The sequence below is a fragment of the Loxodonta africana genome, chromosome 5 (genome assembly GCF_030014295.1).
Source record: "Loxodonta africana isolate mLoxAfr1 chromosome 5, mLoxAfr1.hap2, whole genome shotgun sequence".
Classification (NCBI taxonomy): domain Eukaryota; kingdom Metazoa; phylum Chordata; class Mammalia; order Proboscidea; family Elephantidae; genus Loxodonta; species Loxodonta africana.
In genome coordinates, this window is record NC_087346.1 from 22,192,489 (window position 1) to 22,216,544 (window position 24,056).

Genomic DNA, 24,056 nt, shown 5'->3' on the forward strand with positions numbered 1-24,056 from the left:
ATGGAAAGAGAGGATTGAGAACTATTTTACCAGGGCACACAAATTCTGTTGACTATGGAGGACCCTGGACTCTCTAGCTCCTGGTTTTCTGAGAATATAATCCATCTCCCTGAAATTAGCATCTTGCACTGTGCTTTAAGTTGGCTTGTTAGTATGACTTCTATTGTCTCAGTTTTTTTGTTGTTGTAGTATTTATTAAGCACTTACTATATGACAGGCACATCACTCAACTTTGTTTCTTCCTTGCTAATATTAACAATCACAGAATTTGAAGGTGAGAAATACTCCTTTATTTGAAATGCTAGAAAGTGTATTAAATTACAATAATTACAATAAAAGAATTCTAAAAGGTGTGTAACCTGAAAAAGGTTTGTACACATATACAAACAAATATATATTGCAGGATGTGTATGTATATGAAAGCAATATACACCTGTCATGCGTTAGTGGTCAGACAACACCTCAAGGCTTCCCCAAAGACTGTCTACATAAACTAGCTTAGCTCAGGGTCCTATCAAAACAGTCCAGTAACCATTTGTTCATAGTGATAATGATGATGCTAATGATTTTAAAGATGGTGCTAGAAGCTTGACCTAGGAAAGAATCAGTGTAGTTTGAAAAAAGCATAATCAACATTTTAAATAATTTGATATTTTTTGTCAAGATATTTACTTCACTTTGAAATTTCAAAAAGAAAGTAAGGTGATGTTAGATGGTTATACAAATTGAAAAAGAGTTTAAGAATAAAATATTCTAAGACATAAAAACTGATCCCAGGCATATGGTGGGAGGCAGGTTTCTCACTGTTGGAGTGGAAGGTTACAGACAAGCAAAGGGGTAAGCCTCAAATGATTCATGCAGTATTGGACTAAGGTTGAACACATCAGTATGAACTCATGTTTAGCTTAATATAGATAAAGAGAGATATACAGAGAACTATGTGATTAAGAGCTCGGCTGCTAACCAAAGGGTCAGCAGTTCTAATCCACCAGCTGCTCCTTGGAAACCCTATGGGGCAGGTTCTACTGTGTCTTATAGGGTTGTTACGAGTCGGAATCAACTTGACAGCGAAAGGTATGTGTATATACATGGGTTAGTACAGGCATACCTTGGAGATATTATGGGTTCAGTTCCAGACCACTGCAGTAAAGTGAGTCACACTAATTTTTTGGTTTCCCAGTGCGTATAAAATTTACGTTTATACTATGTTGTAGTCTACTAACTGTGCAATAGCATTATGTCTTAAAAAAAAATGTACACACCGTAATTAAAAATACTTTATTGCTAAAAAATGCTAACCATCATCTGAACCTTCAGCAAGTCATAATCTTTTTGCTGATGGAGAAGCTTGCTTCAGTGGTGATGGCTGATGACTAACCCAGGTGGTGGTTGCTGAAGGCTGAGGTGGCTGTGGTAATTTCTTAAAATAAGACAACAATGAAGTTTGCCACATCAATTGACTCTTGATTCCACAAAAGATTTCTCTGCAGCCTGCAATGCTGTTTGATAGCAGTTTACCCACAGTAGAACTTCTTTCAAAATTGGAATCAGCTCTCTCAAACCCTGCCACTGCTCTGTCAACTAAGTTTAAGTAATATTCTAATTCCTTTGTTGTCATTTCAACAGTATTCATAGCATCTTCATCAGGAATAGATTCCATCTCAAGAACCACTTTCTTTGCTCATCCATAAGAAGCAACTACTCATCCATTAAGGTTTTATCATGAGATTGTAGCAAATTCAGTCATATTTTCAAGCTCCACTTCTAATTCTAGTTTCCTGCTATTTCTACCACATCTGCAGTTACTTCCTCTATTGAAGTCTACTTAAACCCCTCAAAGTCATCCATGAGCATTGGAATCAATTTCTTCCAAATTCCTATTACTGTTGCTATTTTGACCTTCTCCTATGAATTACGAATGTTCTTAATGGCATCTAGAATGGCGAATCCTTTCCAAAAGGATTTCAGTGTATTTTGCTCAGATCCATCAGCAGCCACTATCGATGGCAGCTATAGCTTACAAACTGTATTTCATAAATAATAAGACTTGAAAGTCAAAATTAATCCTTGATTCATGGGCTGCAGAATGGATGTTCTGTTAGCAGGCATGAAAATATTAATCTCCTCGTACATCTCTAGCAGAGCTCTTGAGTGACCAGGTGCATTGTCAGTGAGGAGAAATATTTTGAAAGGAATCTTCTTTCTGAGCAGTAGGTCTCAACAGTGGGCTTAAAATATTCAGTAAACATGTTGTAAACAGACGTGCTGTCATCCACGCTTTTGTTGTTCCCTTTATAGAACACAGGTAGAGTAGAGCTAGCATAATTCTTAAGGGCCCTAGGACTTTCAGAATGGTAAATGAGCACTGGCTTCAACTTAAAGTCACCAGCCCATAACAAGAGAGTCAGCCTCTCCTTTGAAGCTTTAAAGCCAGGCACTGACTTCTCATCTCTAGCTATGAAAGTCCTAGATGGCATCTCCTTCCAAAATAAGGCTGTTGTGTCTACACTGAAAATCTTTTGTTTAGCGTAGCCACCTTTATCAATTATCTTAGCTAGGTCTTCTGGATAAATTGCTGCAGCTTCTACATCAGCACTTGATCCTTCACCTTGCACTTTTATGTTATGGAGACAGCTTCTTTCCTTAAACCTCAAGAACCAACCTCTGCTAGCTTCAAACTTTTCTTCTGCAGCTTCCTCACCTCTCTCAGCCTTTCACAGAATTGAAGAGAGGGTCTTGCTGTGGATTAGGCTTTGGCTTAAGGGAATGTAGTGGTTGGTATGATCTTCTATCCCAGACCACTAAAACTTTCTCCATATCAGCAATAAGGCTGTTTCATTTTCTTATCATTAATGTGTTCACTGGAGTAGCACTTTTAATTTCCTTCAAGAACTTTTCCTTTGCATTCACAACTTGGCTAACTGTTTGGTGCAAGAGGCCTAGCTTTCAGCCCGTATGGGCTTTCGAGATGCCTTCCTCGCTAAGCTTAATCATTTCTAGCTTTTGATTTAAAGTCAGAGACGTGTGACTCTTCCTTTCACTTGAACACTCAGAGGCCACTGTAGGGTTATTAATTGGCCTAATTTCAAAATTGTCGTGTCTTAGGGAGGTCCAAGGAGAGGGAGAGAGATGGGGGACCTGGTCGATGGAGCAGTCAGAACACACACAACATTTATCAATTAAGTTCATCATCTTATATCGGCTCAACTTGTGGCACCCCAAAACAATTACAATGGTAACATCAAAGATCACTGACCACAGATTACCATAACAAATATAATAATAATGATGATGAAAAAGTTTGAAATATTGCAAGAATTACCAAAATGTGACACAGAGATAGGAAGCAAGCACATGCTGTTAGAAAACTGGCGCTGATTGACTTGCGCGATGCAGGTTTGCCACAAAACTTCAATTTGTAAAAATTGCAGTATCTGTGAAGCGTAATAAAGTGAAGCACAATAAAATGAGGTATGCGTGTATACACATATAGATTTCCTTTCTCTGTCAGCTGACAGGGCCTAAAAGCAAAGACACCTTAGTAACAACAAGCACACTGAGGGCCCAGATCTTGGTTTCCAAAACCATTCTCCAATAAAAGAAATCAAAACTCCTTGGAGAAATGGCTCATTCTAGAGCTGAAGTAGGGTATATACAAGATGTGTGTGGAGCATCTCATAGGCCAGAAAGCAAGGACATACTCCAAAAAAAAAAAACCCACATTGATAGGGTATGTGAAAAGAGCACAGAAGGCAACTGAAAGGGCTGCCAATGACCAAAGCTGGAGCATTTGAGCAACAAAATAAAATAAATGATGTAATAATGGATTATAACCCAAAATATAAAATAAATATCCATGAGTACATGCTGATATAAATGATTGAATAAATTAATAAATGGGGGAGAAGAGACAAATTGCTTGTGCAGAAGGATTCCAAATAATTTATGTAGATCCTCTTTTTTTTTTTTTATTCCACCGTAAGGGAGAGGGAGCAAAACTCCCTCCTCTCCTGAAGTGTGAGCTGTGCATAGTGACTTCCTGCCAAAGAGTGCAATATGGAAAGGGGGGGGAAAGAGTAACTTTACAGTGGAAAAACCTGACAAACACTACCTGAGCCAAGTGATCAAGGCTAATTAACAGCAGCAGTGATAAGTAATGTTTATAGTATGTACCCTTGATATGATAATGGTAAGAATGGCCCTTCACTTCTGCAGTTTTCCTCCCAAATAATCCTAACCCCTGTCTAATCATGAGAAAAACATCAGAAAAATGAAAATTGAGGACATTCTAAAAAATACTAGACCAGTAATCCTCAAAATTGTCAAGGTCATCAAAAATAAGGAAAGTCTAAGAAACCGTCACACTCTAGAGGAGCCTAAGGAGACGTGACTACAAAATGTGGAATCCTGGATGGAATCGTGGAATAAAAAGGAGATTAGGCAAAACCTAAGGAAATATGAATAATGAATAAAAAAAATGAATAGACTTTAGTTATTAATAATGAATCAATATTTGTTCATCAGTTGGCAAGTGTACAGGGGCTTACTTGTGTTTACTTACTAATCTGTAGTGAACAATTTCACGTAGGTTTCGCCACATCTTTGAAGTGGTGAAAAATAGGTAAAATTGTCCACTACATATTAGTAAGTAAGCATAAGCAAGCCCATGAGTACCTTGCTTATTGGGTAACTCAGCCCTGCAATTGTACCATATTAATGTAAGATGTTAAACTGGGTGTGGAGTATATGGAAATTGTCTGTACTATCTCCACAAACTTCTCTGTAAACCCAAAATTTAAAAGTTATTTTTTTTAAAAAAAGACCCTCTTAAAAGCTAGCAAGCAGCCATCTAAGGTTATCAATTGGTCTCAACCCACCTGGAGCAAAGAACAATGAACAACACCAAAGACCCAAGGAAAATATGAGCCCAGGAGAAAGAAAGGGCCACATAAACCAGGGAGTACATCAGCCTGAGACTGGAAGAACTAGATGGTGACCGGCTACCACCAATGACTGCCCTGACAGGGAACACAACAGAGAATCCCTGACAGGACAAGAAAAAAGTGGAGTGCAGACCTCAAATTCTAGTAAAAAGGCCAGACAGTAGTCTGACTGAGACTGGAGGGACCCCAGAGATCATGGCCCCCAGACTCTCTGTTAGCCCGAAACTAAAACCATTCTCAAAGCCAACTCCTCAGGCAAAGTTTAGACTGGACTATAAGACAGAAAATGATACTGGTGAGGAGTGTCCTTCTTAGCTCAAGTAGACACATGAGACTATGTGGAGAGCTCCTGTCTGGAGGCGAGATGAGAACACAGAGGGGGACAGGAGCTGGTTGAATGGACACGGGAAATACAGGGTAGAGAGAAGGAGTGTGCTGTCACATTGTAGGGAGAGCAACTAGGGTCACATGATGTGTGTGTAAGTTTTTGTATGAGAAACTGATTTTAATTGTAAACTTTCACTTAAAGCACATACACACACACAAAAAGACCCTGGGACCCCAAAGAAAAATTCTCAAGTAACTAGATTTAGTAACTCTAGCTGTAATATGAAGAATAAAAGCACCTCATTCATTTTTATACTCTAACACATCCAAATACAGATTAATGTTACATAAATATATGTATATGGAGCCCTGGTGGTATATTGGTTAAGAGCTCGGCTGCTAACCAAATGGTCAGCAGTTTGAATCCATCAGTTGCTCCCTGGAAACCCTATGGGGCAGTTCTACTCTGTCGTATAGGGTCGATACAAGTCTGAATCGATTCAACGGCAACAGGAGCCCTGGTTGCACAATGGTTAAGCATTCGGCTGCTAACTAAAAGGTTGACAATTCAAAGGCACCCTGTGGCTCCATGGGAGAAAGACCTGGCAATCTGCTCCCATAAAGATTACAGCTTAGGAAGCCCTATGGGGGCAGTTCTACTCTGTTGCATGGGGTTGCTATGAGTTGAAATCCACTTGATGGCACCTAACATCAACATATATGTATATATATATATATATATATATACACACACACACGCTTCATTTTACCAGACTGGAACACATATGGGTGAAGGTTTTCACCAACTGTTACATTCATCTGTTATATTCCCAGTGCCTGATAGACAGTAAGTAACCAATAAATATTTGCTAAACTAATGAAAGGAGCCCCAGTTGCATAATGGTTAAAGCTCTTGGCTGCTAACCAAAAGGCTGGCTGCCTAGCCAGCTCCACAAGAGAAAGATGTGACAATCTGCTTCTGTAAAGATTTACAGCCTTGGAAACCCTATGGGGGCAGTTCTACTCTGTCCTCTAGGGTCGGATGCTGAGTGGGAGTCGACTCATGGCAGTGGATTTTAGTGGGAAACTAACAAATACATGAAACTATTTTAGATAAAAAGAAAAAAAGTTTTTTTTTTTTTTTTAGATAGCTTACAATAAAAACACAATTCAATCATATTGTAAAATATAAAGAACTAAAGAACTGGAACCAGGGAAAACACAGTCTAAGAGTTTGAAATATAGAAGAGTTTAACTTCATTGACTAATCAGTCCCTGAGGAAACTGAACTATATGGGCCTTTCCAAGAATTTGTCCACCCTAACAGAACATCTGTGACGATCTTTGGTGGTCCAGAAAACCTCGGTTTGTACCTTGCCTTGGTCACTAACTTATATCTTTGAGTAAGTTACTTAACTTCTCTGAATTACATAACCTTAAGATCCCTCCCAATCTTTAACAGCCTTTACATACAGGAACGAAAGAAGAACTAGAGCAAGCTCTCCTACCACCATTCACACCCCCCCAACCCCCACCCTCCACTCCTCTCCTTACTTGGCCTCAATTCTGGCCCACTGCTGAGTTTTAGATTTGAACCTTATGACCATTTCCCCATGCTCTGTTTTTAGGGTTGTTTATTCTTTTACAGTACTTTGATTTTGCAGTTTTGGCTTATATGGGAGTTTGCTCAACATGAATCTGAAAATTTTGCTTACACCACTTCTGAGAATTAGAAACAGACATGATGTAAGCATCAAAGTTGACTATTTAGGAACAAAATAAAACACACAAATTATGAAAAGTTAAAAGTAAATTTGATCTTAATCTTGTAATATCTATAGGTTGTGAAAAATTTTATAAGATCAGTTTCTAAAGAACAAATAATTCTTGTGAGGCAGTAACCTTTGCATTTAATAAAATATTTTTTCTCTTAATAATACATATTCCTCTTCAACTACTGTCTTTTTCTGACAAATTTAATCAATATAGATTGTCAGTCTGGATAATTGAGCCCTCAAAAATGTATTTTCCCTACTTTATGATATATTCGTGAGATTTAATTTAAGGCCCCTCAGCGAAGAAAGTTATTCTATAGCTAGAGTATTTTATTTTATGGTAATTAAATGTATATCCTCTTCAGAGAAGATAATTTTTTTCATATTTCCCTACTATAGATCAACATAAGTTACACACATTCTAATTCCTATGGAGATATTCAGGGTTTCACAAGCTATAGCATTATGTAGAAAACAATGTGCAGATTTCTAGCAGAAGATGACCAATCATGTATTTTCTTCATACCAGTGCTAATATTGAGGTTATATTTTCATGATTTAAACTTAAAACTACAATTAACCTCACTATATGGAATGTGGAGCCCTGGTGGTACAACGGTTAAGAGCTGGGCTGCTAACCAAAAGGTCGGCAGTTTGAATTCACCAGCTGCTCTTTGGAAACCCTATGGAAGTAGTTCTATTCTATCCCATAGGGTTGCTTTCAGTCGGAACTGACTTGACAGCAATGACTTCGGGTTTTTTCTTGGTATACGCAATGTATTTTTTCTCAAATCTACAGTTTAGTGAACAGTTAAGAAATCATAAATCCCAGTATTTATTCTGAGCTTTTGTTGCTCATAGCAACAAAGTTATTCTGCTATGGAATGGAATAAGGAGTCTGTTGTGTATTAAAAACTATTCAACTTCAGCCTCCAAATATAGGCTTTGGCAGTTAAATATAGTTACTCTTTGAACTTTTGTATATCCTAGCTTTGAAAGAGGGGGAAAGACCCTTAAATGTTTTCAAACAGTGAGAAATCCTTAGCCTGAATGCAATCATACCATTAATATGTGAAAGTGTTGGGGAAAAATAGTATACAAATTCATCTATTTCATACTGTCAATTGGTGATAATCAACCTAACATAACTCTTGGAAACCAAAATACCTCCTGTGTCCAGAGCACTTTTCTTTCTTAGGGAAACCAGAATGTCTTACGAATCACATGCAGGAATCATAAGCAGGGTAAATGCAGAAGAACCCAGCAGTCTGATATGGGGCTGGGAGAAGAGGAGTAGGAAGGATTACAGCTTTGGCAAGTCCAAGTTCATAAAATTCAGTTTTGCCACGGCAGAAAGTGAATCTGCATCCTCAGATTATGACTACTGGTCCGAATACTAGATTTGAACCAAAGATTACAATTGTTGACAACTTGACATTGATGGATCTGACTCAGAGAGAGAGACGCCACTTACTGAATCACCAACACCACCTCCTTGGCTTTGTGGTGGGTGAGGGACTTTCTCCTCTGAAGACTGACACAGCTACTCAAACTAATTTCAAAGAGATAAGATTGGAACTGAAAGCCGTGGCAGCAAGCCACACAAACTGCTGTGGTGAAAAATAGAGGTTAACTCGTCCACTTGGCAGAAACATATCCCATAATGGGAGCTGAAACATAAGTAGCTTCAACAACTGCATCTTGGCTAGTGCCATTCCTCAAAGGAGGGTGATAAATCCTGAATTTTCAATTTATGTGTAACAGCTGTGTTTTTCCCCATAGAGAGTTTGTGGAGTTTCTAAGCGTAGCTAATTTAACCCTTTTTTTTTTTTTTTACATCAACTTGATGGAAATCTATTGTATCAGGACGAGTATTAACAATCATCCAGGCAGATAGAAACACATTTAAGACAAAATAAAATGCTATGACCTTAATCTTGTGAAAGCACCTGCTTAGCTAAGGAAGAAACTAGAAAACACTGCATATTGTAGAGCACTTTATGCTTCCAGTGGTACACAATCAACAGCTCAGAAGCTTAATGCCTATTTACCAAGAGAAGAGGTAAGAATTCTCTGAATTCTAACTTGTAGGAAATTCTGTAAAACTGAGAAGTTCATTTTCAGATCTATTGTTCTTTGTCTCCTCTTTTAGGTACTCCAGTGGTTTCAAAGATGTGCTTAAAATAGAGTAGCTTCTATTTTCATCACTTTTGACAACTATGGGACTTTTTGTTGTTATTGTTGTTGTTGGCTGCTGTCAAGTCAGTTCCGACTCCTAGCAACCCTATAGAACAGAGTTGAGCTGCCCCATAAGGTTTCCAAGGAGAAGCTGGTGAATTTGAACTGCTGACCTTTTGGTTAGCAGCCGAGCTCAGATATTTATATTTCCCAGGATATGTTCTAGAAATGAATCATGCCACCAACAAACAACCTACTAGGTTAATGGATCTTCTAATCTCAACAAGTGGAAAACCACAGAGCAACAATCTCAAGTCACTGACAAAGCTGCGCCAGGGAACCACTGATTAAGATAGACATAGAAATGTCTGGAGCTTTAAAACCACTTGACTATGTTGGCCGTAGTTATGACAGAAGCAAATGTGTGCATCTCCTTCCTTTTCTCCACCACCCTCACTCTGACAGTAGCCAGACCAAAGGTATTATAGAAGCCATAGCAAGTCACACTACATGTGTTTTGTCACATCCTGAGGTGAGGAAGGTGAGGGTTGGAAACCCCTCTCCCTCTCTCTACTCCAATATCAAGGTCATCCAAAATTGCCTGTTCATTCACTGTCTGGGGAAATAATTTAAGTGCTACTTTGGTAGATTCTCAAACCTCATGAGTTCACGACAGACTAACAGAAAACAAAACAAACAAACAAAAAGACAGGAATAGAGTGTGAAGTACTAATCCTAAATAGTCAATCTGAGGTCCTCTTTGAGAGTTACATTTTGACCTAGGAACCTCATCATTCTCAAGATTTAATCACCACCTGTAAGCCGATGACACCCAAATTTTTACATCAACACAGACCTCTCCTCTAAGATCCAGATCCATAACTCCAAGTACTTAATGAACATCTTCTCCTGAATTTCCCTTAGGCAACTCAAACTAAATAGGTCTAAATTGGAACTTACTACATTTCCCAGAGGTTGCGTTTGTCCTCCTTCCCCTTTCTCACCTACAGTCTCATCCAAACCAGAAATCTAGATGCTGTCTTTGACTTTTCCCTCCACTTCAGCCCTAAATCTAATCAATCACAAATGGCCAAAGATGACTTCTGTGTATTGGCCCCAGGTTGCTTATTTCTTCATACCAAACTGGGGCCTGATAGCCGAAAAAAACCCACTTGGCCCTAAACTCAAATTTTTACACTCCCAATTAACTTTGAAAATAGCCAAATAAGCAGAATATAACTACTTAAAGCCTGCCTGCTTTGCATATACACTGCTAAACTGCACTCAGAATCTGTTAGCTATATATAAGAGAAACCCTGTAGTTATAAAGACCCCAAGCCACTGCTGCCCTTCAGAGCTCTCTGACCCAAAGACTCCCTATCTTGCTGCTGAGGGACATCACCAGACATATAAACCCACTCTCTACTTCCCCTCTCCTCCAGGAGTGTCCTTGCTTTCTTCCCCTTTGGGTGCCTCCCCCTTGCCTTTGGAGGTTCTTCTGCTGCGAGGGACTGTATGTGGCAGTCCCAACAAATAGCTTGTACAACACTTCCATCTCGTAAACAGCTCCAAAATCCCTCAATTTCACAGCTACCAATCATAAGTACTAGCACTTTACCCAGTCCTCTCTGTCCTATCACTGTTGCCAGGCCTGCTCAGCACTTGCTTGGACTATTATAATAATAACCTTCTAAGTGGTCTGTCTCCACACGGCTGCCAGTGATCTTTCTAAAAATCAAATCTGATCATGTCTCTTCTTAAAACTCCTCATGACTCTCCACTGCTTACAGTCAGCATGGTGTATAAGGCCCTGTAGTAAGCAATCTATCTCTCCAGCCGTATCTCTTCCCTTTCATCCTGCTTTGTCTTTGTTCTTTTACCCTCTAGCAGCAGTGACTTACCTGTATTCTAGAAATAGATCAAGTAGTTTTCTGCACTCATGCTTTTGTATGTGCTGTGTCCCAGAGTTACCCACACCCCCACCTCTATTCCTAACGCTCCCTGACTCCCTGATGAACTCCTTCCTCTTCGTTATCTACAATCGTATTTTGGGGTCATCTCCCCCATTTCTAAATAAATTTAATCACTTTCTTTCCTATGTAGATATAGAAGTAGCATTATCTGCATGGTACTTACACATTATTACAAATATGTATTTACACTTCTGCCTCCATGGACTGTGACTCATGAAGGGCAGGGATCACTGCATATTTGGTTTTACAACCCTGATGCCCTAGCAGAGCACATGGCACAGTACACACTCAATAAGTATTGGCTATAAAAAAAATTAAAAAAAAAAATTTTTTTTTTTTTTTTATAATGAACAGGGATTTTAAAACTTATTGAGCTACCAAAAAATATTTGAGAGACACTACACCCAGAAACCAAAAAACCAAATCCGTTGCTGTTGTGTCAATTCCAACTCATGGTGACACCATGTATTACAGAGAGGAACTGCTCCATAGGGGTTTCTTGGCTGTAATCTTTATGGAAGTAGATCATGAGATCTTTCTTCCATGCCATTAAAACCCACTGCTATCGAGTCGATTCCAACTCATAGCGACCCTATATGACAGAGTAGAACTGCCCCATAGAGTTTCCAGGAAGTGCCTGGTGGATTCGAACTGCCGACCTTTTGGCTAGCAGCCGTAGCATTTAACCACTACACCACCAGGGTTTCCATGCCATTAAGTGGGTTCAAACCACCAACCTTTAGGTTAGTAGTCAAGTGCAAACCATTTGCACCACCCAGGGACCTAATAAACTTGCTATTTATCCTGAAAAAGCACACAAATTGGTAATATCAACTGTTATATATTAAACTGTGTTCCCCAAAAGATATGTTGTAGTTTTAACCCCTGTACCTGTAAATATGACCTTGTTTGGGGAAACAGGGTTTTGTTTTTTTTTTTTCCAATGCATCAGTTAAAATCATAATGGTGTATGTACCCTTTCAGCTCAGTAATGAGGTCACTTCTGAGGTTCACCCTTCAGCCGAAGATTGAACAGGCCCATGGAACAAAACAAGACTAAAGGGGTGCACCAGCCCTGGGGCAGGGACTGGACGGCAGGAGGAAACAGGACAGCTGGTAATAGGGAACCCAGGGTTCAAATGGGAAAATGTTGACACATCATGAGGTTGTTAACCAAAGTCATAGAACAATGTGTGTACTGTTTGATGAGAAACTAGTTTGTTCTGTAAACCTTCATCTAAAGCACAATTAAATAAATAAATAAAATCATACTGGTATAGGGTGGGTCCTGATCCTAAACCTTTCTGAGTGCTGTTTATAAAATAGGAGAACACGCACAGAAAGAGGGTCACAAGTGGGGGAAAGACAGCATGAAAGAGGTCTGTCTACAAGCCAAGGAACACAAGAAATGCCCAGGGCTACCAGAAACTAAGGACCAGGAAGGCTCTTCCCCTAGAGACAACAGAGAGAGAGCAGAGTCTTGCCAATGCCCTAGATTTGGATTTCTAGCCTCCGTTTGTGAGAAAATACATTTCTTTTCTTTAAAGCCACCCACCTTGTGATATTTTGTTATGGCAGCCCTAGGAAACCATGACAACCACCTAAGTATATCTTTGTCAGGTGGTCAAACTGAAATGGGAATAGTTGAAATATCCTTTATCTCCATAAGTTGTTTCAGCACCTTCAGATATCAAAAGGTCTTTACTCAGAAAAAAAATTCAAAACTATTTGTACAGCTTAAAACACCACTGATGCTCACTCAGTATTATTAGATCCCTTCTGTGGGAAAAGTTATAGAGGTTTTAACTGGCCGCTAATACTGTTCTTATTGCTGTGGTTGGTGTATATACTTGTAGGTACATTTCCTATCTACTCTCCCAGCAAGACAGAAGTAGGGTCTGTGTCTTTGTGTTCCCCACAGACTGTGTATACTCAACAGACATGCAATCCTGGTTCTGAAAATAATGGTGATATTGACAGGGAACCTGCTAGTAGGAAGAATTCTGGCCAGGAACTAGGACCGGTGACCGAGCTATGATTTTAAAAAAAGAAAAAAGACACAAAAGTCCCTCTCCTAACTTTAGGACATAGCAGAACTGCCCCATAGGGTTTCCAAGGAGCAGCTGGTGAATTTGAAGTGCTGACCTTTTGGTTAGCAGCTGCACGCTTAACCACAGCACCACCAGGGCTCCAGGTCCTAACTAGGGAGCAATAATTCTGAGTACCTATTATGTACCAGACACAGACTTTGGCACTTAACACATATTATCTAATTTGGTTCTCACAAAAGCACTATGAGATATCATCATTTTCTTTATTTCACAGCTAAGGGGACTGACTCAGAATAATTTGCACAAGAACACACAGCTAATAAGTGGCAGAGCCGGCATTAGTACCCAGGACATGAGCCCACATTCTCAACTACAGTCCTATCCTATAAGTGTTTTGCATGCCATATTCTGAAGAAGAAACTTAAAAACTGATGATCAAAATTTTGTATCTCCATTGAACACACAACAAGTACACAATATAAGGAAAAAATTTTTTTAGGAAAAGCAGTTTAACAGCTTTGCAGGGAAGACAGTAAAATTAGGTGACTTAACAGCTCATGCTCTGAAGTCAAGGCTGCCTCGAGCCTAATCCAGTCTCTGCCTCATATGATCTGTGTTTTCTTGGTTACTTACTCCCTTAGAAATACATAATAAAATACTTAGTAATAATAGAGGTAGGAGCCCCAGTGGCACAGTGGTTAAGAGCTCAGGCTGCTAACCAAAAGTGTTGGCAGTTCGAATCCACCAGCTACTCCTTGGAAACCCCATGGGGCAGCTCTACTGTGTCGTATAGGGTCATTATGAGTTGAGACCAACTTGACAGCAACGGGTTTGATTTGATTTGGTTTGGTTTATATAGAGGTAATAATACTCTCTATAGGAGAATATGAAAAATAAATGATATAATACTTGTAAAGTTCTTAATACAGATTTAATAAATACCTATATCAGTAAATTAACAGCAGTAAGCTGTAAGGAAGAAAAAAGTTGCAAAACACCAGAAAAGCATTACTTACAGAAGCCAGCAATCTTCCATCTTCCTTCATAGCCAGATAACGGTTGGCACACACTCCTTTGATAGACACAACACCTCTCTCTTCTGCTTGAAGCTGTAGTTTAACTAAGAATAATAGGGAAAAAATTACCTTTGTAGCACCATAGAGAAAAGGACCATTTTACAATATTTATGCAACGTTAAGACAAGAGACACCTGAGCAATCAACTAATGCACTCTGGAGGATGAGGGGAGGCCAGCTAAACTCTGTTAGGATGGCTGTGATCTGTGATGCCTGATGACTCACTTCTCACTTACGTTGAGTGACAAAAGAGGAAGGACAGAAATGGAGGATTTTTTTTCCCCTTTGATTGACACCAAAGAACCTCCATTAGACCCTGTGAACTGGTTTAAAAAAAAAAAAAAGTGAACAAATTTTAAGAGTATATAAAAATCCAAAGTATTTATGATGAATTTCCATGCTATCGCCTATGTTTAAATATCTTTAAAAGTCATTTTTAGCCAAGTCTTTACAAGTAAAATACATTCTATTTACTTCCTCATTATTAGCTTTTGGTTTGTTTTTCCTTGACCTGCTCCACATCTTATTTCTGGCTTTCCTTTATACCAATAAATTTTAATTTCCTTTCTTTATGGAGGAATGTGCATTCATATTTTTTTTTTTTTTTGCAACTATATGAGTAGAAAAATAAAATGCTTTTACCACAGTATGCTCGTATAGTGTGATGGACAATTTTCAGAATGTAAGATCCTAGAACAGATGACCTATCTGTTTATGCTACATTATCAATATTAAGCAGACTGCAGAACGAAGGACAAATATGACTTGATTGTAATGACAATGTAATATGGACAAATATTTATCCAATTAATTCAAGTAAAAATGAAGTGAAACATTCCTGTTTTGCTATTCAAAGGCAGCTCTGCAATCTCCTGCCCAGAACAATGTTCCCCAAAGTGTGTTTTGTTTAACAGATGTTACATAAGAAAACAGGTTCTGGGGTCGAATTAGTTCAGGAAATTCTGGGTTAAGCCAAGTTATTCTTTATTCCCAAATTTCTCAGAACTTTGCATGTGATGAGCTGCACTGTGAAACACTATAAGGGGATATAGGATACAGTGTTTTTCAAATGTATTAGATTCTTTTTGTAAGGCATCCCCCAATCTAGGACACTCTTGAGAGCAACAGAAAAACGCAATGCAGACTCAAACATTTTAAAGGTCAGAATAACCTTATTTGGATAAAATTAGGAATATAAAATTAATTTTCCTAGTTATTTCCAGGTAGTTAAAGAAATAGGGCATAAAAAGCAACGTGTAAAAGATTCTGGAATTATTATTAATTTTGTTAGATATGATGGCACTCAGACCAACATACAAGTCAAGTAAGATATGCTATCTGGGATTAGCTCTAAAATACTCCAAAAAAATATATAAATAGATAGATAAATGTAAAAATTTTTATAAAGTGAAAGGAATAGATAAAACAAGATTGAATAACTATTGGAAGCACAGGAGTTTATTATTCTCTTTTCAATACTTTTTATGTTATGTCTGAGAATTTACATTAAAAAAAAAATCAAAAGATCCTGGAATTTTGTAAGACATTAAATATGTCCAATTCATTTCTGTGTACCAGTCACCCCTGGACTCCAGAGAACACAGAACCAGCAGAGCCTACAGTTATGGGGTGAAATTTTCCTAAGGAATCTTAAAAGATAACACAGAGCAAAAGAAATTTAATCAAGACATGGATCCTAAACAAGGGCATAAAGTCTTTTTCACAACATTACTGAAAAATAACTGTGATTTACCAATTACCTCCTGTAGAAAATAAGTTTATTTTACCAATATAACCAAAATTATCCTAAAAATCATGAGCAAATTCTTCTCTATAGCTCTAAAGTGATCTAGATAAGTGATATTATGAATGCATTTGCATCTCTTTTTAACTCATAAGGCTGGATAAATGCTCATAAGGCAAGACTGCCTGCTCAATCACTAAACATTCTTTATGCTTCATATCAATACTGTTCCCCAGCTCTCGCTTGCTATCTTGTAAATATGGATTACTAGCTATAAACGAGATCACAGGTATTAATGTGTGGCTATTTGAGTGACTAAACACTCAAAGTAAACGTCATCATTTATTCACTAGAACTTTGACAAATTTCTCAGGTATTCCACACTAGTATGCTTCCAAGTGTCTCCACTGGCATGTACTTTAAAAGTAAACTTTAAAAAATAGCCTGAGACTACAATGAGAAGAAGTGTATAAAACACAAATTCATAGATTAAAAGAAAAAAAAACAAAGGGCTGAGATGCAAAGAAACTTAAAAATTCCAGGTATAATTCTTTCCCCAGAAGGAGATACACAACTGTTTTCATCTCTGACAGAAGAATACGCTTTCTAAAAAAGAGGGTATGAAGAAATCAGCTGAAATTTTAACAAATTTTTAACAGCTGCTGATGTAAAGAAATGGAAACGCTGGTGGCATAGCAATTAAGAACTATGACTGCTAACCAAAAGGTCGGCAGTTTGAATCCACCAAGTGCTCCTTGGCAACCCTTCGAGGCAGTTCTCCTCTGTCCTATAAGCTTGCTACGCATCAGAATCAACTCAATGGCAATGGAGTTGGGTTTTTTTTGGGGGGGGGTGGGTATGAAGAATTATGTTTCTGAGAACCTCAATTAAAGAGCAATTCCACACCCACCTGCCAATTCTCCCCCTTGGGGCTTGCACTGAGTGCACAGCTGCAGCACACCACAGCTGGGACAGAGCAGGAGGCTGAGAGAAATCAGGTTGATACGTACAAAACACCAGTCCACTGAAGGCTGGTAGCAGAAAAAAGAACTGAGAGAGATTTCTGAGAAGCTCTGAGGCTTCACCAAATAAAGCCAGAGCTCACTGAAGTCAGGGAACGGCAGGATGGAGAGCGATCTTATAAGGCACAAAAAGTCGGGTGGAGTTCAGACCCAAACTTAACTCCCCACCAACCCAAAGAACGTGCAGCTAGACTATACAGAGATCATCTACAGCTCAGAAAGATGGTAACTGGGATAGAAAATATAAAGAGATCTCAGTAATCTGCCAGCATTCATATCCCAAGCCCTGCTGAAGCGAAAGTCCTAATCCTGCTCCTAAAACATGTGACACCAGTAATGAACTGACTATCCACCAGTTGCTGTCAAGTCAACTCTGAACTTGTGGCGACTCCATGCGTGTCGGAGTAGAATTCTGCTCCATAGGGTTTTCAATGTCTTATTTTTATCAAAAGTAGATTCCCAGACCTTTCATTCAAGTCACTGCTGGGTGGACCCAAACCTCTAATCTTTGGGTTAGTAGCTAAGCACTTTAACCATATGCACCACCCAGAGTATTCTATAAAGCTGTTAAAAAAAAAAAAAAAAAAAAGCCTAGATCCAGCTCCTCTAGATTACCTTAGTGCTTCCAACCCTGTGGCCAGTCAAAGGAAAGGTATGCTATTTTCTGGTAGTAAATACTATCTACTTCAGTCACTATTGATATTTTATACACAATGTCTATCACATAATCAAAAAAGGAGAAGTCTGTATCTCAGAATAAGAGGTAGATAAAGCACCAATCAAGGAGTACACAGATTTATTATACCAAAAAGAATTAGTCGATGTTCAACCATTTCAAGAGATAGCATATGATCAGGAACCGCAGTACTGAAGAAAGAAGTTCAAGCTTCTCTGAAGGCACTGACGAAAAATAAGGCTCCAGGAATTGACGGAATACCAATTGAGATGTTTCAACAAATGGATGCAGCGCTGGAAGTGCTCACTCATCTATGCCAAGAAATACGGAAGACAGCCTCCTGGCCAACTAACTGGAAGAGATCCATAGTTATGCCTATTTCCGAGAAAGGTGATCCAACCGAATGTGGAAATGATAAAACAATATCCTTAATATCACAAGCAAGCAAAATTTTGCTGAAGATCATTCAAAGAAGGCTGCAGCAGTGTATCAACAGGGAACTGCCAGAAATTCAGGCTGGTTTCAGAAGAGGATGTGGAACCAGGGATATCATTGCTGATGTCAGATGGATACTGGCTAAAAGCAGAGAATACCAGAAGGATGTTTACCTGTGTCTTATTGACTATGCAAAGGCATTCAACTGTGTGGGTCATAACAAATTATGGATAACATTGCAAAGAATGAGAATTCCGGAACACTTAATTGTGCTCATGAGGAACCTGTATATAGATCAAGAGGCAGTTGTTGGGACAGAACGAGGGGATACTGATTGGTTTAAAGTCATGAAAGGTGTGTGTCAGGGTTGTATTCTTTCACCATACTTATTCAATCTGTATGTTGAGCAAATAATCCAAGAAGGTGGACTATATGAAGAAGAATGGGGCATCAGGATTGGAGAAAGACTCATTAACAACCTGCGTTATGCAGATGACACAACCTTGCTTGGTGAAACTGCAGACGACTTGAAGCACTTACTGACGAAGATCAAAGACCACAGCCTTCAGTATGGGTTGCACTTCAACATAAAGAAAACAAAAATCCTCACAACTGGACCAAGGAGCAACATCATGATAAATGGAGAAAAGATTGAAGTTGTCAAGGATTTCATTTTACTTGGATCCACAATCAACACCCATGAAAGCAGCAGCCAAGAAGTCAAACGACGCATTGCATTGGGTAAATCTGCTGCAAAGGACCTCTTTAAAGTGTCACCTTGAAGACTAAGCTGTGCCTGACCAAGCCATGGTATTTTCAATCACATCTTACTCATGTGAAAGCTAGACAATGAATAGGAAGACCGAAGAAGAAATGATGCCTTTGAACTGTGGTGCTGGTGAAGAATATTGAATATACCATGGACTGTCAAAAGAACGAACAAATCTGTCTTTGAAGAAGTACAACCAGAATGGTTCCTTAGAAGCAGGGATGGCGAGACTGCGTCTTACGTTGTCAGGAGGCATCAGTCCCTGGAGAAGCACATCATGCTTGGCAAAGTACAGGGTCAGTGGAAAAGAGGAAGACCCTCAACGAGGTGGATTGTCAGTGGAAAAGAGGAAGACCCTCAACGAGGTGGATTGACACCTTGCAACAATGAGCTCAAGCATAACAACGATTGTAAGGAAGGCACAGGACTGGGCAGTGTTTCATTCTGTTGTGCATAGGGTCACCATGAGGTGGAACTGACTCGATGGCAACTAACAACAACAACAAAGCACCAATAGAAACAGACCCACAGATAATTCTGATGTTAAATTTAGCAAAGAATAACATATTTGACATATAATCCATACATTAAAATATATAGTAGAAAAGGTGGGAAACATGCATGATAGGGAATTTCAACTCAGAAATGTAACAAAGAACCAGATGGAAATTCTAGGACTAAATTACACAGTAATAGAAACTAAGAATTAATTTGATAGGCTTAACAGCAGGTTAAACAAGAAGATACGATCAATGAATTTAAGGACATGGCAATAGAAATTACCCAAACTGAAGCACAAAAAAAGGAAAGAAAAGAAAAAGAACAAAAGAAAGAAAAACTGAACAGAGCACTAAGATACTAGATTCCCTGAAGGAGAGGAAAGACAAGGAAAGGATGGAGCAGAATAATTATGTGAAGAGATGACCAAGAATTTTCAAAACAGATGAAAGACAATCACAGATTCAAGAAGCTCAATGAACCCCAATCAAGATAAATACAAAGGAAACAATACCTAGGTACATCATAGTCAAATGCTGAAAATCAAATATTGAAAAAAAAAATCTTAAAAGCATAAAAAGGAAAAGAAAATGCTTTATACTCAGAAGAACATCAGTAAGAATTTCAGCTGGCTCTAATTCTCACAACTGGATCAATAAACAACATCATAAGTGGAAAAAAAAATTTTTTTTCTTTTTTTTTTTTTAAATTGTACTTTAGATGAAGGTTTACAGAACAACTAGTTTCTCATTAAACAATTAGTACACACATTGTTTTTATGACATTGGTTACCAACCCCATGACATGTCAACACTCTCCCTTCTTGATCTTGGGTTCCCTGTGACCAGCTTTCCTGTCCCCTCCTGCCTTCCAATCTTTGCCCCTGGGCTGGTTATGTCCCTTTAGTCTCGTTTTGTTTTATGGGTTTGTCTGATCTTTGGCTGACGGGTGAACCTCAGGGGTGACTTTGTTACTGAGCTAAAAGAGTGTCCAGGGCCATACTCTCGGGGTTTCTTCAGTCTCTGTCAGATCAGTAAGTCTGGTTTTTTTCTTTATGAGTTAGAATTTTGTTCTACATTTTTCTCCAGCTCTGTCCAGGACCCTCTATTGTGATCCCTGTCAGAGAAGACAGTGGTGGTAGCCGGGCACCATCTAGTTGTGCTGGACTCAGTCTGGTGGAGGCTGTGGTAGTTGTGGTCCATTAGTCCTTTAGACTGATCTTTCCCTTGTGTCTTTAGTTTTCTTCATTCTCCCTTACTCCCAAAGGGATGAGACCAGTGGAGTATCTTAGAAGGTTGCTTATAGGCTTTTAAGACCCCAGGCACTACTCACCAAAGTAGAATGTAGAACATTTTCTTTATAAACTATGTTATGCCAGTTGAGCTAGATGTTCCCCAAGACCATGGCCCCCACAGCCTCAGCTAAATGGAGAAAATATTGAAGTTGTCAAGGATTTCATTTTACTTGGATCAATAATCAACACCCATGGAAGCGGTGGTCAGGTAATAAAAAAAAATATTGCATTAGGCAAATTGGCTGCAAAAGACTTATTTAAAGTATTAAAAAGCAAAGATATTACTTTGATAACTAAGGTACACTTGACCCAAGCCATGATATTTTCAATAGCTTCAAAAAAAAAAAAAAACCCTTTTTTTTTTCATATGCATGCGAAAACTGGACAATGAAAAAGGAAGACTGAGGAAGAACTGATGCATTTGACTTACGCTGTTAGCAAAGAATACTGAATATACCATGGACTGCCAAAAGAACAAACAAATCTGACTTGGAAGAAGTACTGCCAGAATGCTCCTTAGAAGCAAGGATGGCAAGGCTTCATCTCACTTACTTTGGACATGTTATCAGGAGGAACCAATCCTTGGAGAAGGACATCATACTTGGTAGAGAGTCAGTGAAAAAGAGGAAGAACCTCAACAAGGTGGACTGACACAATGGCCGCAAAAATGGGCTCAAAAATACATATCATTGTGAGGATGGCACAGGACTGAAAGTTTCATTCTGTTATATATAGGGTAGCTATGAGTCAAAACTGACTCCAAGGCACCTAACAACAAAAACTAATCAAAAACAATGGAAACCAGAAGACAATGGAATGACTTCTAATTTAATTACCAAAAGAAAAAACCTTGTCAGCCTAAAATTCTATCCCTAGAAAAAATATCCTTTAAGAAATGAGCTCCATAAAAGGACATTTATCTTGTCCCCAGCAGGCCAGTCTTCCAAGTAATGTTAAGGGAAGTTCTTTAGGCAGAAAAGAATTGATACCAGATGGAAGCCTGGAAAAGAACAAAGAGACGTAAAAAGGGTACGTATGTGGATAAATATAAAAGACCATTTATTAATCATCTTTATTATATGTGTGTGTAATCAAGTGTGTATGTGCGTGTGTTGTTTTATTTTAAATTATTATTTAAAGGAAAAACAAAATGCATCGTGGAGTTTGTAACATACGTAAAAGTAAAATGTATGACAATAAGAACACTGAGGTTCTCGCACTGTTTGCGAAGCAGTATAATACTATGTGAAGGAAAACTGTGCTAAGTTAAGGATACACACTGAAACCTCTAGAGTAACCAAGAAAAAGAAGTACAGCTGAAAAAACAAAGAGAAGAAATAAAATAATAAAAACTACTCCCTTAACACAAAAGAAGGCAGGAAAGGAGAAACAGATGGGATAATTAGAAAACAAATACTGAAAGGGTAGATTTAAATCCAACCATATTAATAATTGCACTGAATGTAAATGAACTAAACACTCCACTTAAAGGAAGAAGTTTTCAACAAGATTAAAAAAAAAATCAAAACCCAACTATATGATGTTTTTAAGAAAAACACTTTAAATATAAAGATACAGGCAAGTTAAAATGGTGGGGAAAAAGATATAAAATGCATACTCTAAGCATAAGAATACTGGTGTGGCTATATTAATAACTGACAATATAGATATCAAGGCAAAGAGTATGACCAGAGATGAACAGGGTCATCTCGTGATGATGACAGGGTCAGACTCAGTAAGCACAACAAGCCTAAATATCTAACACCCAATAATAGAACTCTAAGGTAACTGAAGCAAAAATTGAAGGCAAAAAAAAAAGGGAAGAAATTAACAAATTGGTAAGAATATAGACGATATGAATATTATCATCCAGCTTGATCTAATTGACCTTTTTTTTTTTTAAAGTCAAGTAAATTTTATTCACCCCAGACTTCATTCTCCTGTTAACATTATAGCCTTCTGAAAACTGTTCAAAAAAATTAACTCTGCCAGCATGGTAAAGCCCTCTGTACTGATCTGTCGGTAGACTTGAATTGTTCAAACCAATTAACTTCAGCTTCAAAGTTCTTCTTCCAGTCACCGTGATGTCAAATAATATCAAGGGTCTTTGTCCTGAACTGTTTTTGCTCTTGGTTTGTTCATTTGTTTATCTGTTTGGTAAGAGCTTTATTGTGATGTGGTGGTAAAGTGGTTAAGAACTTGGCGGCTAACCAAAAGCTTGGCAATTTGAATCCACCAGCCACACCTTGGAAACCCTATGGGTCTGTTCTACTCTGTCCTATAGGGTCTCTCTGAGTTGGAATCAACTGGACAGCAACAGATTTGGTTTTGGGTTTTTATTGTGATGTAATTCACATACCATAAAATTCACCCTTTTAACACGCACGTACAATTCAGTGGTTTTCAGTGTATTTCCAGAGTTATGCAACCAACACCACAACTAATTTTTGAACATTTCATCACACCATTCCATTTGGCAGCCACCACCTGTTATGGATTAATCCCAAAAGATGTACCTGTGAATGTGACCTTCTTTAGGGAAATAGAGTTTTTCTTTGCAGACGTTTTTTAGTTAATGATGACATTCCAGAGTAGGGTGGGTCCTAATCCCTTCTGAGTGGCGTCTTACAAAGGGAGTTATACACATGGGGGAGAGACATACGCCATGTGACAAGGGAGGCAGATACATCTATAAGCAGCAAAGGAATGCCAAGAATTGTCAGCAGCCACCAGAACTTGGAGCGAGGCAAGGAACAGTTCCTCTCTCAAAGCCCTCAGAAGGAATCCACACAGCCAATATCCTGCATTTGGGCTTCTAGCTCCAGAACTGTGAGAAAATAAATTTGTTTGTTAAAGGCACCTACTTTGTGGTATTTTGTTACGGCAGCCCTAGGAAACTAAGACACCAAAAAAAACTCCCAGCCCTAAGCAACCACTAATCTATTTTCTGTCTTTATAGATTCACCTATTCTAGGCATTTCATATAAAGGAATCATACAATACGTGGCCTTTCCTGTCTAGCTGCTTTCACTTAACATAATGTTTTCATGGTTCATCAATGTCGTAGCATGTATCAGTACTTCCTTCTTTTTCTTGCCGAATAATATTTCACTGTATAGCTAGAGCACACTTTATTTACTCATTCATCATTTGATAAACATTTGGATTGTTTCCCTTTTTTGGCTATTATGAATAATGCTGCTATGAACATTCATATACAAGATTTTGCAAAGACATATGTTATTTCTACTGGGTATAAACCTAGAAGTTGAATTGCTAGATCATGTGGTAACTC

The 24,056-nt window shown here is 38.4% G+C and overlaps 1 protein-coding gene across 2 annotated transcripts in view; it reads right to left on the bottom strand.

Moving 5' to 3' along the window:
* Positions 1-24,056, bottom strand: part of FGF2 (fibroblast growth factor 2) — a 93,940-nt gene that overhangs the window by 7,945 nt on the left and 61,939 nt on the right. For both annotated transcript variants that reach the window (XM_064285374.1, XM_064285375.1), the window contains exon 2: positions 14,264-14,367. In XM_064285374.1, the coding sequence (XP_064141444.1) occupies positions 14,264-14,367 (104 nt within the window). The remainder of the gene's footprint in view (positions 1-14,263; positions 14,368-24,056) is intronic.